General features: G+C 37.8%; 1 protein-coding gene across 2 annotated transcripts; it reads right to left on the bottom strand.

The window, feature by feature from the left end:
• Positions 1 to 5893: 5893 nt before the first annotated feature.
• LOC103702784 (UNC93-like protein 1) lies at positions 5894 to 8493 on the bottom strand. 2 transcript variants are annotated; one of them, XM_008785343.6, is made up of 2 exons: positions 6977 to 8493; positions 5894 to 6385 (listed from the first exon to the last, which is right to left on the bottom strand). In XM_008785343.6, the coding sequence occupies exons 1-2, from the start codon at positions 8146 to 8148 to the stop codon at positions 6109 to 6111; spliced, it is 1449 nt and encodes a 482-aa protein (XP_008783565.1). In that variant the 5' UTR covers positions 8149 to 8493; the 3' UTR covers positions 5894 to 6108. The 2 variants fall into 2 exon arrangements, with proteins under 2 accessions (XP_008783565.1, XP_088579733.1); XM_088723607.2 differs by having other exon boundaries at positions 5894 to 6527; positions 6977 to 8298.
• Between the last annotated feature and the right edge of the window lie 6572 nt (positions 8494 to 15065).

The raw sequence follows: 15065 nt of genomic DNA, 5'->3' as shown, positions 1-15065 counted from the left end.
GAGATGGAGTGATGCAAAATTATAATAATTAACAAGACATGCTTTAGGAGAGAGATTTTTTTTCTCAGTATTTTTTTTAAAAAAATTAATATCTGAATATAGGCTATTTGAAAAAAATAATATTAACATATTTAATTGATCAATATATATATATATATATATATATATATATATATATATATTATAGTAGCTTATATTTAATTAATCATTTATTTTTTAAAATATATATTAAATATCTGCTTTGTTTTTAATAAAAAATATTTTATTACGTTCTATTTAAAAAATTAAAGATATTTTAAAAAATATTTTAATTTTTAGCTTTCAGAATTAAATTTTCTTTATATTCTATATAAAATTTGAAATCTTATTTTTATTAAAAAACTACTTCTTTACCTCTTTTTATTTAAAAACTCCAACTAAATATAACATATTTTGTTATTTTTTTATTGACTATTTTTTTTCCCTTCTTGCCATGAGAGGTAGCCAAACCCCTACTCATAACCCAGGTTTTGAGAAAAAAATTACAATTTTTTTTATAGAATTATGAATTCTAAAAATCAAGTATCGAGAGGCCTAGTCATTTTGCCTCTACTTCTTGTGGGGCAAGATTTGTTGAGTTTGATCAGCAGAATAAGAAATTTCAAGTATTTTGTTGACCAGGCGACACCCGGATTTGAATTGGGGATAAACGATTTGCAGTCCTCCGCCTTACCACTTGGCTATGCCGCCAAATCTGATCCAAAAAAAATGGATAATATTTTTATCCATCCATATCCTATTACTATTTTTTTTTTTGTATATCTCATAGGTGGATTTAAAAAACCTTGCGAATAAACTTGGGGTTTCTATATTATAAAATTAAAAGCCTATTTTCACATAATAAGATTTACATATACAACATATATCACTGTCAAGAGGGGATTATTTTAGTATTCAGATATTTAGATTCAAAATAAGAAGGGGATCAATTCAATTATAAACTTGCAAAACAAAGATTAGGTTGCGCCATATATATTAAAGAGTATAAAATAATGATGTATTTGGTGAATCAAATACATGGTCTAATAACGAACCGAACCATTTTAACATAACATTTTATCCGCATGGGTTGTCTGGGACTCGAACCCGAAACTAGTCGGATGGAGTAGATAACTTTTCTTTATTGGAATAGAGGAAAAAGATTCCTCCCCAAACTATGCTTGCATTTATCATTGCAAGAAATCGGGCATAAAATTTTCCTTCGTTGAAAGCAGGATACCCATTCTTTGTAACCATAACTGGATATCAGTTTAGTTTTTTTGAAAAAGATAACTACTGAGTATGTTAGAAATGAGGTGTAGGGGAATCACATGCTTCACACGCAAATGTCCAAACAAGAGGTGTATTTGTATAGAGAGAGGGAGATTCAAGTTTGCCCAAGCTTGATACACTGATGCTTTGTTAACTTAGCAGGCCATCTAAAGAAATGCATGATATGAACTGACTATTAGATTTTTTGATTTGGATTCATGATCTAACTCAGAAACTATGTTTTCCAACATGTAAACTTGGTTGACTTTTCGGGTGAACCGCTGATCCATTTTGGTCAAGTATTCAGAGTCGCCTTTTAACGAACATTCACATTATGTGTGTTTGTTCTATATATTTTGATGCTTCTTTTAATACATTTTTGCTAGAATATTTTGTGTTGCTAAAAGAAAATAATTTAGCTATTTATATTCTCTATTGCTTTTATATTAATATTTTTTTTGATGACTCCATAAGTTGATGTAGCGACTAATTCAACCTTAAAATAGAAATCTGAGCGATGTTAATTGGTAGCCCTCCTCTAACATGCAGTCTAGGTATGAATTATATCACATTACTTAAGATTTTTGAATTAGTGCTGTTAAGGCTCATTAGAGCTGTTTATGATGCAATATGTATGCATGGAGGCTCAGAAAACTTTTCTCAGATCATTATGTTTGTCATAGGACCTAAGTAGGTTAGGATGATGCTCATTAATCAATCTAATCATTTGAAGCAGAGTAGCTATATACTTTCTAGCAACTATTTTGTGTTGGATAATTAGATCATAGATCAAACAAGTACGAGCATTGCACAATGAACATTAGACTAACCTACTCTCTTGTTTTTCAATATTCGCCCATGTATTATTATAAACAAAATGCTTAAGAAACAAAGAAGATTCAGAGTTGGCCCCAAAAGTATGCTTCATCAAATGAAAGGGAAAAATCATACAATCAAAGTCTACCTATAACATCTCTCTAGAGTTTTTTTTTAATAGCAACTTTGAGATAATTGGCTTCTCATACATCATTACTGGATTCTTTTTTAGTGATCTACATGCCTTATGCCGTAACCCTAATATAAACTTTAGCGAAGAAGTTTATGTTGGCAACTATTTCACTCTCATTCTCAAATATGTGACAATGATTAAGGATGAAGTAGTGATGGAGATTCCTAATATAAAATTATTTATGCATTATCATAGGTAATGATGCTCCATTTAGCGGCAATCATGTATGTGCTCAATGATGGCTGCCACCCTCTCCTCTCTTATGTTTAATGGATGAAAGCTAGAGCAATAGGGGTTAGATGTTGCCTATATTTCTTGTAGTCCTGGATGATTCAATATGATTAAAAAAGGGTCTCGCCGCTCGACCACTTCCGATCTTTATTCTTATATTATATGCAAGCAAATCATTTTAGTAAAAAATTAGCCCATTTAGGTGAGGTTCCACAAGATCAACTTTGAATTCATCCTAGGTGCGTCTTCTGGCTCCATTGGTGGGTTTCATAGTTTTATTCCCTTTTTCATGAAAACCCTTTCCAAATTTAAAGTAATGGCTTGATATCTTGTCAGTGAAATTTTTGTTTCACCTAACAAATTTGAAACATGAAGTCTACACTCTCTATTGGGCCTTTACATGACATGAAAAGAATTTTCATAGTATATGGGTTATGATGGGGAGATACTCAAACCACACGGCTTCCAAGGGTGGTAGCATTTTTTTTTTTTTTTGGTTAAAAGCGGCACTCATATAGTTCTCACATGAGTACAACCTGCCAAATCAAAAGAAAGAATATGATGCAGAAGGTGGAGTATATCTCCGACCCTGGTCCAAACCACTCCATCCGAATGTCGGGCCACAAAGAAGGCGACCCAGTCTTCCGCATTGTTCGTCTCCCAATAAATGTGTGCTACATAGAAGAAACCTGTCTCCTGGCCAGACCGTGGATCTCGCGAGGCAACGGGTGCCCATCTCCATCCGAATCCACACCCTGTATCCAGTTAACTACCGCGGCGGAGTCCCCCTCTAGAAATGTCCTATCAGCTCCAAGGGTGGTAGCATTCCAAGATGCTCAATTTTTCAAAACCAATATAGATAATAGAGGTACTATCGAACCTAAAATATCACTGCAAAATCAATATCCATGTCTAAATTATTATAGTGGAACAAATTATTACCTAGACCATCTTCTTTCTTCTCCTTCCTCATCCAATCAACTCCTCCCTCATTTAATCATCTCCTTCCTTCTCCTCCCTCACCCTTAAAATTAAATTGAGCTCCCTGTCTACTCCCCCGCACATTGTTTCTTGTACACCGATCTTCCTTCGCTACTTCCCTTTCTCATCCTCCCATCTAAATTCTAATCCGTTATTCTCTTTTGCTCTAAATGAATTCTTGGGCGGCTCTCTTGGTATTTCAGGTTGTAAATTTTTTGTTGCGAATTTTTGTTGTATTTAATAGAAATTTCATTTACTAATGAATTTCATTTATAAATAGAGAGATGCTGATGGTGTAAATAGTATGCTTGTAAAATCAAAAGGTAGATATTATAGCTTCATTCATTGAACTAATCAAAAGTACACAGTAAACAACCTAGCAATCTTGAACATGGACTTGCCTAATGCTTGTCAAGTTTTGGATGGGCTCCCTCCCTTCTCCCCCTCCTTATGATCCTTGGCAAACAATCATCACTTTTACTTGAGATTAAGATCCAGGCAAACAAGATTAGCATCAAGAGTGGGATTGATATTTAGATTTTAATATCATGTTATGATTGAGACCAATGTGCTGTTTTAGATCTAGATTGGACTAGTATAGACACTGGAATGAGATTCAGACTTGATTGGGATCATCACTAGTGGACAGATTATTCAGATTTAGTATACTCTATATAGAGGTCGGATTCGAGATCAAAACTGACTTGGTCCTAAGACCATGGTGGAGTTATGGGGCAAATTGAACAAATTATGACCGCGATTAATCTCGTATTTTCCCATTCTCAAGGCTGAGGTGATTGTTCATCCAGAAAAGATCAAAAGCCATGGTCCAGATTGAAGTACATATTTATTTTACTAGAATGGAATAGATTCTTGACTAAGATTGAAATAATGCTTTAAAACCTCACAAAAGTATGGAATATTAAAATTAATTGTAGCTGAAACAAATATCAAATTCAAGACTAAAATGAGTTTCATACATACCCCATGGAGTATAAATTTAAAAACATTGTCCGATAATGATTATAATCAAGCACTCGGTTGGTTGTGCAAGTGATTATGAAATAATTATGTGCTTTGACAAAGTTTGAGTGACGACATAATTTCCCCATAATTAAGACAGCAAGTTCTAGGGCCTTTGCATAATACTGTACTATGCAAATCAAAACTATTCGTTCGATCAACTTTCAAATTACACTCCAAACATCTAGATTTAAGGTAATCACATGGTAAAGATTCTAATAATTATAAAGGATTAATATTCGATGATGATGGGATGAAAAATGAACTATAAGTTTATTTTTAATATTTCATGAATTAGTTTTCACAAAAATCAACATGGTAGAATTAGGAAAGCATTCATCATCTATTTCATTGCCCATTGAAAAAATGCAAAGAAGTTGGCCATAATTTAATAAGGTACATTTTTGTCAAACAGGCATCTAAATGAGTAGATTGTAATCCACAATTCTTTCACCTAGCAGCAATGTTTGAATATTCAGTATCCACAGGCACAATGGCCTTGACTATAAGACAACTCTATAAAGCATTTCAAAGGTCTCAACTTATTGCAAGAATGATAGGTTGGCTATCGGATAAAATTAATTAATGATAGATTTGCTTTCTACTAAACTATCTGATGTTTCTAAAAAATCTAGCAAACACAAAAAATTGTTTTCAAATGATATTAAATTATTTATAGTGTTTTCCTGCCAAATTTATGATATGCCTTGCAAAATATTGTCAAAACACCGATCACATCAAACCATCTGTATTATAAAGATTTTGGAGGTTTGATCTGCTTATGGAGGCAAAACCTCATAATGCGAAGTTTTTCTAACCTCGTAATGTGGACGAAACCTTCAAAATCTATATACAGCAGAATGATATTTTCACCATGCACATGTCATATCATAAATTAGTAACTACATCCAATCTCCAAAAAGTTTCAATCATTTCGAACTTTCTATTTTTAGATGAGATAATTACGGAATCCATGATTTACCAAAAGAGCCAATAACATGATAGCAAATCTCTAATCTCTTTTACAATTAGATGCCAGTTAGCAGTGTTGCAAGGTAAATCATAGTGAGACAAAAGCTAGCTATAAACTCAATTAGCCATGCATGATAATGTCAATGACGGCTAAAGATTTACAGATGCTTTCGTAATATGGATACAGAAATGGGATCTACTAGGTCCAAACAAGATGAAAAGTCCAAAACTTCATAGTTCAGAGTATTGCTAATCACTAGGCTCCGAGCCAAAACTTTATTCATTTTTAATTGAGCTTCAGGCCATACCTATTTAAAATTTAACTTTTTCTATACGTAGGTAGCAAAATATTTTAATAAAAGTCTTGGGATCCATACAAATTAAAACTTGGGAAGTAAAAACACTTTACAGCAGCATGTATTATGCTCCAATTGAAGCTAAAAGTTCGACTGACATCCATAGGCCAACGAGTACAGCTTTGCCACGATTTCTTTTTCATGTGAAACATTTACCACAATTTTCGACAACTAAATGAATACAGTGACAAGAGCACCACCCACTGTGCGATGGATGCAAGAACAGAAGCAAAGAAACAACAGCTTTCATCCAGTCTTTCCTGATTTCTCCCCTTGTTCATCATAACCATCAACTACAGATGCAGGCAGAGCTGATGGGTTCGGCATCTTGCTCTCTCCATCCTCGGCGGCGGCGTCCTCGTCCTTCACGGCCAACAACACCAACGCCACCAGCAAGGGATAGCTTACGGTAGTCAGGGACCAGTTTACGACCAACTGGGACAGCAGAGGCGTCTTTCTGTTATCGATTTGCCAAGCAACAGCGGCGCCGGCACTCTGCACTCCCTTGTAGAATCCACTATATCTGTCACAATTCAATAGCCACGGATGATCCGTAAGCGCATGAAGCAATATAAATTACTGAAATTCCATAGTCTTTCTTTGGTTCTGCTCCATGAGATTAGTTATCACCAATTTTTGGCACCAGCTAAGTCCATTGCATGGTCCTGTTTAATTCGTGTATGATTCATCAGATGATTTCACCACTACAGGAAAAAAAAGGTTTTCCAACTGTGATCCACGGATGCATTTTAGTCACCGTGCCAAATTTTGCTGACACGAGTGAGTAGCCTTGGCATATTATAATGTTTAAAAGCATCAGTTCTGGGAAAAAAGCTATGACCACGCTTACAAGCATCGTCGGAAGTCTAAGCTAACACGGTGTCGTCGGAAGCCTAGGCTAAGATAACTAAAAGCATCGTTAGAAGTGTGGAGGGCAAAGTCCGACGACGATTAAGCATCGTCGAAAGCCTAAGCTAAGATGCTTATATGCATGATTTTACTGTTAATAATCACACCCGTTCTATCTCAAAAGACGAAGAGAAGATATCATTGGAAGAAAAAGGCTAGCGAGTCGGAAAAGAAAACTAGCTGGTGCATGGAATAGAGAAGATACCTGCTGAGTGTCTCCGAATCATCAGCCAAGGCTCCAATGACCCAGTAGCACAAGCTCTGGAACATGGCATCCAGAAGCCCATAACTGAAGTAGAGAACAAACGGCCCGGCGAACCTCCCACCGGAGTCCCTAAAATCCAACGGATCCTCCCACTTTCCATTAGTATACCTCAGCTGGTTCGCCAGCCCGCCGGCCCAAATCCCCGTCCCGAGCACCGCGACGGCCCCGATCCCCGCTAGCCCCCTCGTCCTCCGGCTCTTGAAGCTGAAGTCCAGGAAGTAGCCGATCCCGAAGGAGCCGAGCATCTGCGCGCCCCAGTAGAACACATTGTTCAGCCCTTTGGTCCTCAGAGTGAAGATGACTCCATTGACGTTGTTGAATTGGTACGTGTAGAAGAAGTTGCTGGCCCAGGCGGCGGGGACGATGAGGAGCATCTTCCAGTTGGCGAAGAGCTTGAGGATCTCCACCGCCTCGGTGCGGACGTCGGAGTAGGTCGTGGCGGTGGCGCGGGTGCCGTCGTCGCGGACGACCTGCGCCGGGGGGAGGATGGCGAGGGAGAGGGCGGCGCCGGCGGCCATGAAGCACATGAAGGCGATGTAGGTGCCGTCGTTGACGGAGGCGGCCTCTTTGCGGTGGTAATTGAGGATGAAGGGGATGAGGCCGCCAATGACGCCGCCGAGGTTGAAGATGGCCCAGAAGAGGGAGATGTAGGAGCCCTTGCGGCGGGGAGGGGGATAGGAGGTCATGATGGCGCCCTGGCCGGCCCAGAGAAGGCCGGCGCCGACGCCGAGGAGGGCGCCGGCGAAGACGACGAAGGGCTGGCGGTGGGAGTGGTTGTAGGAGAGGAAGGAGCCGGCGTAGAGGACGTAGGTGGAGCAGCCGGCGAGCAGGGTGAGTCGGGGGCCGAGGAGGTTGTAGATGCCGCCGCCGAGGACGCCGAAGACGGAGAATGTGGTGTAAAGCGCGGTGTTGGCGTTGTTGGCGGCCTCGTGGTGGATCTGGCCGCCGCCGCCCATGCCGGAGAGGGCGTTGAACATCCCCGGGCAGCAGAAGCACACCAGCCCGATCAGGCAGACCTGGACCAGAGGGGAGTTGTATCGATATGGGGACGGGGGAAGGGATGTTCCTTCCTCCTCCTTTCGCTGCTCTTCTTCTTCTGATCCCAATCCCATGTTTAGTTCGGTAGTGATCTTGGATGGGAATCGAGGAGGAGGAGTTCGGTAGGAAGGGGATTCCAACGTGATTCCGGCGATGGGAACTACAAGCAGGAATCCGGAGAAGCGACGCGTTTGTATGACGACGAGGGTAAAGGAAGGATGAATGGGCTCAGGGAAGGAGAGGGGGTCTATCTTTCGTTAAAAAAAACAAGGATTCACCATCCTCCGACCGAATCCACCGTTGGATCGCGCAATATAAGCTTTGAGAGTTCTGAAGGCGGATGATTGAAGGTTTTTTGATTGCTTTGAGAGTCGTGCAGGAAAACGTTTGCCCCCTGGCAGGAGGACTTACAGCCGCACAATTGCGAAGCGATCGCCGTGTGGGGATAAAATACAATTAACACCCTGCCAAAATGCAAAGAAACAGCTGCACCCCTCCTCTGTAAATATTAAAATTTAAAGTATAGGAAAGAGTTTTACCCAAAAAAAAAAAAAAAAGACTTTCCTTCTTAGAAATTTACCAAACTTATAAATAAAATCAGAAAAAATAGTATTCTCATTAAAAAAAAAAAAACCTCTCACTCTCTCTCCCTCGCTCCTTCCATTTGAACTGTCCCATCTTTATCCTTTAAAATACTTGCCACAGCTTTATTGCCTGGAAAAGACTCCGGAAATCCAATATTTTTAGAAAAAGTAAATTAAGAATTTTCCGACTAGAGCTTTAATGAGTCCGCGCCATACCTTGACACCAAGTTATTTTAGTAAATATTTTTATATTCCAAAATTGATGAATGATTCGAGCCCAATGGCGAAGCAATTTTGCAGCTTTGATTCAGCAAGGGCTGGTCATTGATCTGCTGCACAAACAATACAACCAGGCGAATAGTCCTTTGGGCACGTGTACAGAAGCGTATCGGTGGTGCTTCTCATACTGTTTAATTTTGTAGGTGTTGGATCGTGAATTGATGGCTTTGGTGTTGGGTACAGTGATTGGTCCGGCTGATCCAGTGGTCCACAAATGATAGGGCCGTGGAGATTGTTGGCTCCAGCGCCCTCTGCCTCTGACTTCCAAGCCCGAACGGCCCAGTGGAGCTTTTCGTCGTTTGTTTCTTTATATATATATATATTTGGCTGCTTCCGAATAGATACAACCAGCAGCATCACGACTACTGAGCCGCTAAGGCAAGTAGGCAACTAATGAAGAGCCATATATCACAGTACCACTGTACTCCACCAATGCCATCCCATAGCAGTTGCACCGTCACAACTAATTTGCTTCAGAAAAAAAAAAACTGAAATATTATTTTTAGAAAGATAATTTTTAAAAATATAATGAAGAAATTATTTTTTTTAAAAAAATAATTTCTAAAAATATGATGCCTGAAAAGATAATTTTAGCATATTTAGTTAATAATAAAAAAAATACACATTTTAGAGTAACTTATTTTTGGTTGAGCATCTACTTTTTTAAAAAAGAATTGTATGAAACTTTTATTATATTTTTTTATTAAAGAAAAGATATTTCTCATGAATTTTGATGGCGTACATATTTTTGGAAAAAAAAAAAGTAGCCCCAAGTTCCAACCAATGGAAAAGTAACTTTTCTATATTTTTCAAAAATAATTTAAAAATTTTATTTCTATAAAAATATTACTTTTCCATATCTCTTTTTTGAAAACTCCAGTGGCCACACTTTCACTCCTTTAGCAGGAACCAAACAAGTTTTTATCAGGATTCGGTTATTGACCCATAAAAATATAATTGCAATTTTGTTTAGATACTCACACACACTTTCTATTTAATAATCTTAACAAATATTTTGGAGCAAATATATTGTGGAAAAGGATTGAAGATTTTTATTATTATTTTTAGTTTTGGCAATCATACCAACATCTTTGTACCAAAAAAAATTAGGACCACAGTATTGCTATACTACCAGGCTTTATAGAAGAAGCTTATCTTGGAGAAACCTATACTGCATAGATATAGGGACATTAGTCTTTGAATTTTTCCGTAGCGTGTCATTCACAACAAGAGTGGATGGTAAAGTTACCTAAACGTGGCAACACGCTGATTCTTGGCATAGGATTAGCTATTTGCTGATTGGGAGCATTAATATCCATTTCCCATTGACCTAATCAATGCAATTTTCCTTTCCACATGTCGTTTTTAAATCGACCTCAAAAAAGGCATTTTCTTTAGGGATTCCTCCTAATCTCCTATGGCCTCCACGGCTCATATTGCTTGCATCCATATTTCAAGATACAACATTTATAAGACCGCATCATCCTTCCGTTCCTCTTGAAACACACTTCTCTTTTTTTCTTTTTCCACTCCTTTTATTTTTTGCTAATGAAAATTCCATAAATAACTCCCTCATTTCTCTTTTATTACAAATGTATAGTTAGCAAAGATAATAAATTTAGGTTCATTTCCAACCAAAATTAAGACGGCAATCCTTAATCATTTAATTCGTTTAACTTTGTTTCAACTCGTTGCAGATCGAGTTAGATTGCCTATTTTTTTAATAAAATGGTTAGTTGTGGATGTGGATTTTCGATCTATTTAATAAACACATCACGTTCGGATTGATGGATTTTTGATATATTTTATATCTAACCCGATCCGTATCTAGTCTGACCCAATTTAATTGCCATCTCTAACGAAAGCCGGGCGATCCTTTTCATGCTGTTTAGATTTTGTGTTCAGAAAAGAGTGGATGGCCAGCCCGTCTATCTAAATTTGGAGGAATAATACTAATTAGGGTTTTTTATATATATATACTCTTCTAAATATCAGATTTTTCGTGAATACCCTTCCAAAATTGATATTTGCATGTATACTCTTATAAAACTCTATTATTGTACAAATATTCCTAATATAACGGTTGTTCTAACGGTGTTAAAAAATTGTATTTATATTAATTGAAAATAAAATAAAAATTTGAAATGACATTATTATCCTTACTCTCTTCCACCTCCACTCCCCGCGTCCGGCTTCCTCCTCGGTTTCAACTTCATAGGCAGCTTACTTGCTTGATAGAGTATGGTGTGCCCTATCAATCTGGTGTAGTTGACTTGACCCGCAGCTTCTAGCTCTTGAAGTCAAATCCCGGGGGCTTTATCTAATTTATCGGACTTAGCTTCTTTCATAACGTTCTTCACCTCCTAAAAAGAGACCTTTCTGGTGGGCCAAAAGCTAATTCTTGAAGGAAGAAGAGGAAGAAGAGGAAGAAGAAGAAGAGGAGGAGAAGGAAAAAAAAAAAAAAAAAAAAAAGAAAAGAAGGAGGCTCGAAGGAGGAGTTGGTCCAATCGAGTACCGAATCCGGTGATCCGTTCTGGCTCTGATGGTCCTCCATTAGCCTTGGATCCTGGTTCTAGGTGTACTACAACTGACATGACTACACCGCCACCATCATCTTCTGGTGAGGGAGTGAGAAAAAAAAGAGAGGAAATGGTATAGCACTATAGGGAATATACAAACATATAGGAATTAGGAAGCATATGGGAGTGCCATAACAAGGATCAACTATAGCTTGTGCCAAGGATGACTTTTCCAACACTAGAAGACCTACTCATGTTTGATTTTATTTTTATTTTTCGCTGTGAACTTATATTGAAATTCTATTTCTTGGTTTCTAACCACATATCATATACTTTATTTGAGAGTAAGAAAGGCGAAATATCACCCATTTTTGATTGATTGTTGAAAAATATTATAGTTGTATATTAATTAATGTATCTAAATTCTTTCCATCTATTATTTTTTTTTTTTTTTTTGCGTATATACCCTTTTCAATATAGAAAATTGTATGAATATCCCTGTAAAGTTACTATTTGTTTGTATACCCTTATAAAAATTTCTATTTGCACGCCTACCCATTAAGGGTATTTTAGTCATTTTAATTTGAAATCGTTAATTTTTTAACGGCATTAGATGGCATGGGTACATATGCAAAAATAAAAATAAAAAAGGATAGAATGGCAAAACAAGTATTTTACGAGGGTATATATGTAAATATCAATTTTGAAAGGATATTCACATAAAATCTGATATTTAGAATGATACCTATGCAATAAACCTTACTAATTATGTCCCCCCCCCCCCCCCCCCCCCCCCCCCCGGTGTTACTAAAAATCAACATATTGGGCCTTCAAATTAGTCATATATTAACTCCAAACATTCAAGTGGGCCGGCTGCTCTATATATTAATTGGGTAGAACGGCGGCTCACACTCTGTAGTTGTGGATGCGGCCAATAAAATTAGAAAACAACAAAGCAAACAAAAGATCTGATACTATGTCACGTTCTCTTCAAATGTTTGGAGGTGTTTTTTTTTTTTTTTTTTTCTCCTTTGCTTTTGCACTCGCTTCAATTCTAGGGAAATGGGTGATGGGCTTTACACCAAATTGATAGGAACAAAACACCTCGAAACGTCTGAACATCAGAAAATTGGCTCAAAAGTTGTTGAATCTGGGCCTTCTCCAACTAGTGGAACAACACAACGCAGTTTGCCAGCTTGGGTATATCTGATTTCGTCATCAAAATTTGATATTTCTATTGCGAATAGTAGGTTTCAAGTTAAACTCAGTTTGAGTTGGCTGATCATCATTCTCAATTGCCACAACTATACATAGCAGATTTTTATCCACTAGCAGCAAAATGGTGCTGCCGCTTTCTCCTATAGAGGCTTAGCTATTCCTCGATTAAGCATATGTTTGGTCGGCGGCTGAAATTGGAATCGAAATAGATTGGAATGTGAATCAAACATTTCGTTTGTGATTGAAAGTAAAATTAGAATTGAAATATTTTTACATAATTTTTTTAAAAATTAATTAAATGAATAATTTAAAAAATATAGTTTTTAAGTAAATCCGACAGAATGAGATTTAAATATTGCAAGAAGAGGCGGGATTGATTCTCCGATAAAATGAAAATGAGACTCTTTCCACCTAAATTGGGAGCCACTTATTTCCAAATTCATTCATGGGAGATCCCAACCCTCCCACGCAAAAAATGCCTAATTTGGGTTAGTAACATCTCGGGAAGAACTTAATCTCTCTCTCTCTCTCTCTCTCTCTCTCTCTCTTTCTCGCTATCCCCTTGTGTATCATTGTCATAACTCATAATATACGGTGAACTAAATGTTTCAACTGATAGCGATGCTTTTGCTGTTTAAATTGAATTCGACGGCACGGTTGACCAACCATCCACGATGGCAGCCCATGATATTTTATAGCAGCATGGAAGAGCAAACTCCAGGCATTGAGATTGTGAGGATCTGTGCGGGCGTGTGTTTAGTCCCATATCGATTATTCGCTGGATAGATTTTGAGTACTTATACAAGATCAAAGAATCAAAATAATACATTCGTACTAGCTATTTTAGGTGAGGTCCTGCATTGTTACAAATGGTATCAGAGTGGACCCGAACCATTACCTATGTGGACTAGGAAACACTGCAGCACGGATCCATTAGGGCTGACCACGAGCCAATCATAGTGTTTGTGATTAGATTTGAATAGATTTGAACTCTTAGCCTGACGAGGACATCAGAGCTTGAATAGGAGGAATATGTAAGGACCCGTGTGGACGTGTGTTTAATCCCATATTGGTTATTCATTGGATAGATCTTGGGTACTTATACAGGATTAAGGAATCCAAATAATATCTTTTGGCTAGCTATTTTGGGTGAGGTCCCGAGTTGTTACAGAATGCTAGCGATGTCCTCCACAGGGCAACATGAAAGGACAAGAGTGAGCTCAAACATGGCCCAGCAAATCGCCCTCCAGTTTAAAAAAAAACCATGGTTTCTATTCCAGCATAAACAAAGCCGTGAATCACGGTGACCTTGTCGACCACTGGACCCCTAAATCTCGCAAAGAATGATGCCAAGTGTGAGGTGTAACCAAAGGTGAAAGGCTAATTTCAGTGGTTTGGAACAGAGTTGCAGCACAAAGAAAGGGAGGAGGAGACTCCGAAGCTTCCCTCCGTATAACTACCATTACCTTCTCAAGTTGATCATAGTGTTGCTTAACCTCCTTTCCCATACTCAACTCCTTGAAATAAGCAAGAAGAAAGGTTGAAGAAGTATCGATCTCTTTCATGCATGCAAGGTGTAAAACCATGATATCAATGATTAAATAGCAGTTGATTAACTGCAGCCAGAAAAGAAACCACAAAATAGAATTAAACGATATCATCATGCATTCAGACACACCTCTCATGCATTGATGATGACATCGAAATATATGGCATTAAATCCGTCTTAAGGGATTGTAGTATATATGATTGTGCCATCTCCATAAACAAGTGAGATGTGGATTAGCTTAATTTTACTGGCCAAAAAGGAAAGATCAGACTTGCATAGACTAGAAGATACTCTAGCCAATGTTATCCAACTTATAATGCTGAAAGAGGTTGGATCCGATCATTTGTATTGAGATAAAACCCCCCAAAAATTTACCAGTCTACAAGACAAATACCATGTATAAGTTACTATTAGATCTAGTTGGGCACATAAATTGCATTAATATATTGGCGGGTTCTTTTAAGACACCATGCATGATCAACCTATGCAGAACTTAATAGGTAGTAGACGATAAAAGTTTAACATCCATTAATTTAACTGTACAAGCGACTACAATACAATCTGCTCCTTCGTAAAATCCATTGCCTACGCTTGTTACCCAGCATGATAACTAAGAAACCAAACGGCAGACACGGTCCACCAAGCTTTTCCACAGACTCCATGCATGTAAAAGGATGTATCTCGATCTTTTTCTACCAATAATAACAAAGACCCAGCTCCATAAACACTATACGCAGCCTCAAATTTTGTACTTCATAGCATGGGCTCATCATTTACTTGCACCTACCATTCACCAAAACCCGCCCATTACTCTACCAAAGCAAAAGTAATTAGCACTGAGA

This window comes from Phoenix dactylifera, chromosome 6 (genome assembly GCF_051530095.1).
Source record: "Phoenix dactylifera cultivar Ajwa chromosome 6, Ajwa_hap1_PhDact_Kaust_v1.1, whole genome shotgun sequence".
Taxonomy (NCBI): domain Eukaryota; kingdom Viridiplantae; phylum Streptophyta; class Magnoliopsida; order Arecales; family Arecaceae; genus Phoenix; species Phoenix dactylifera.
The sequence above is the reverse complement of the archived record's forward strand: the minus strand, read 5'-3'. Positions and strand labels throughout refer to the sequence as shown.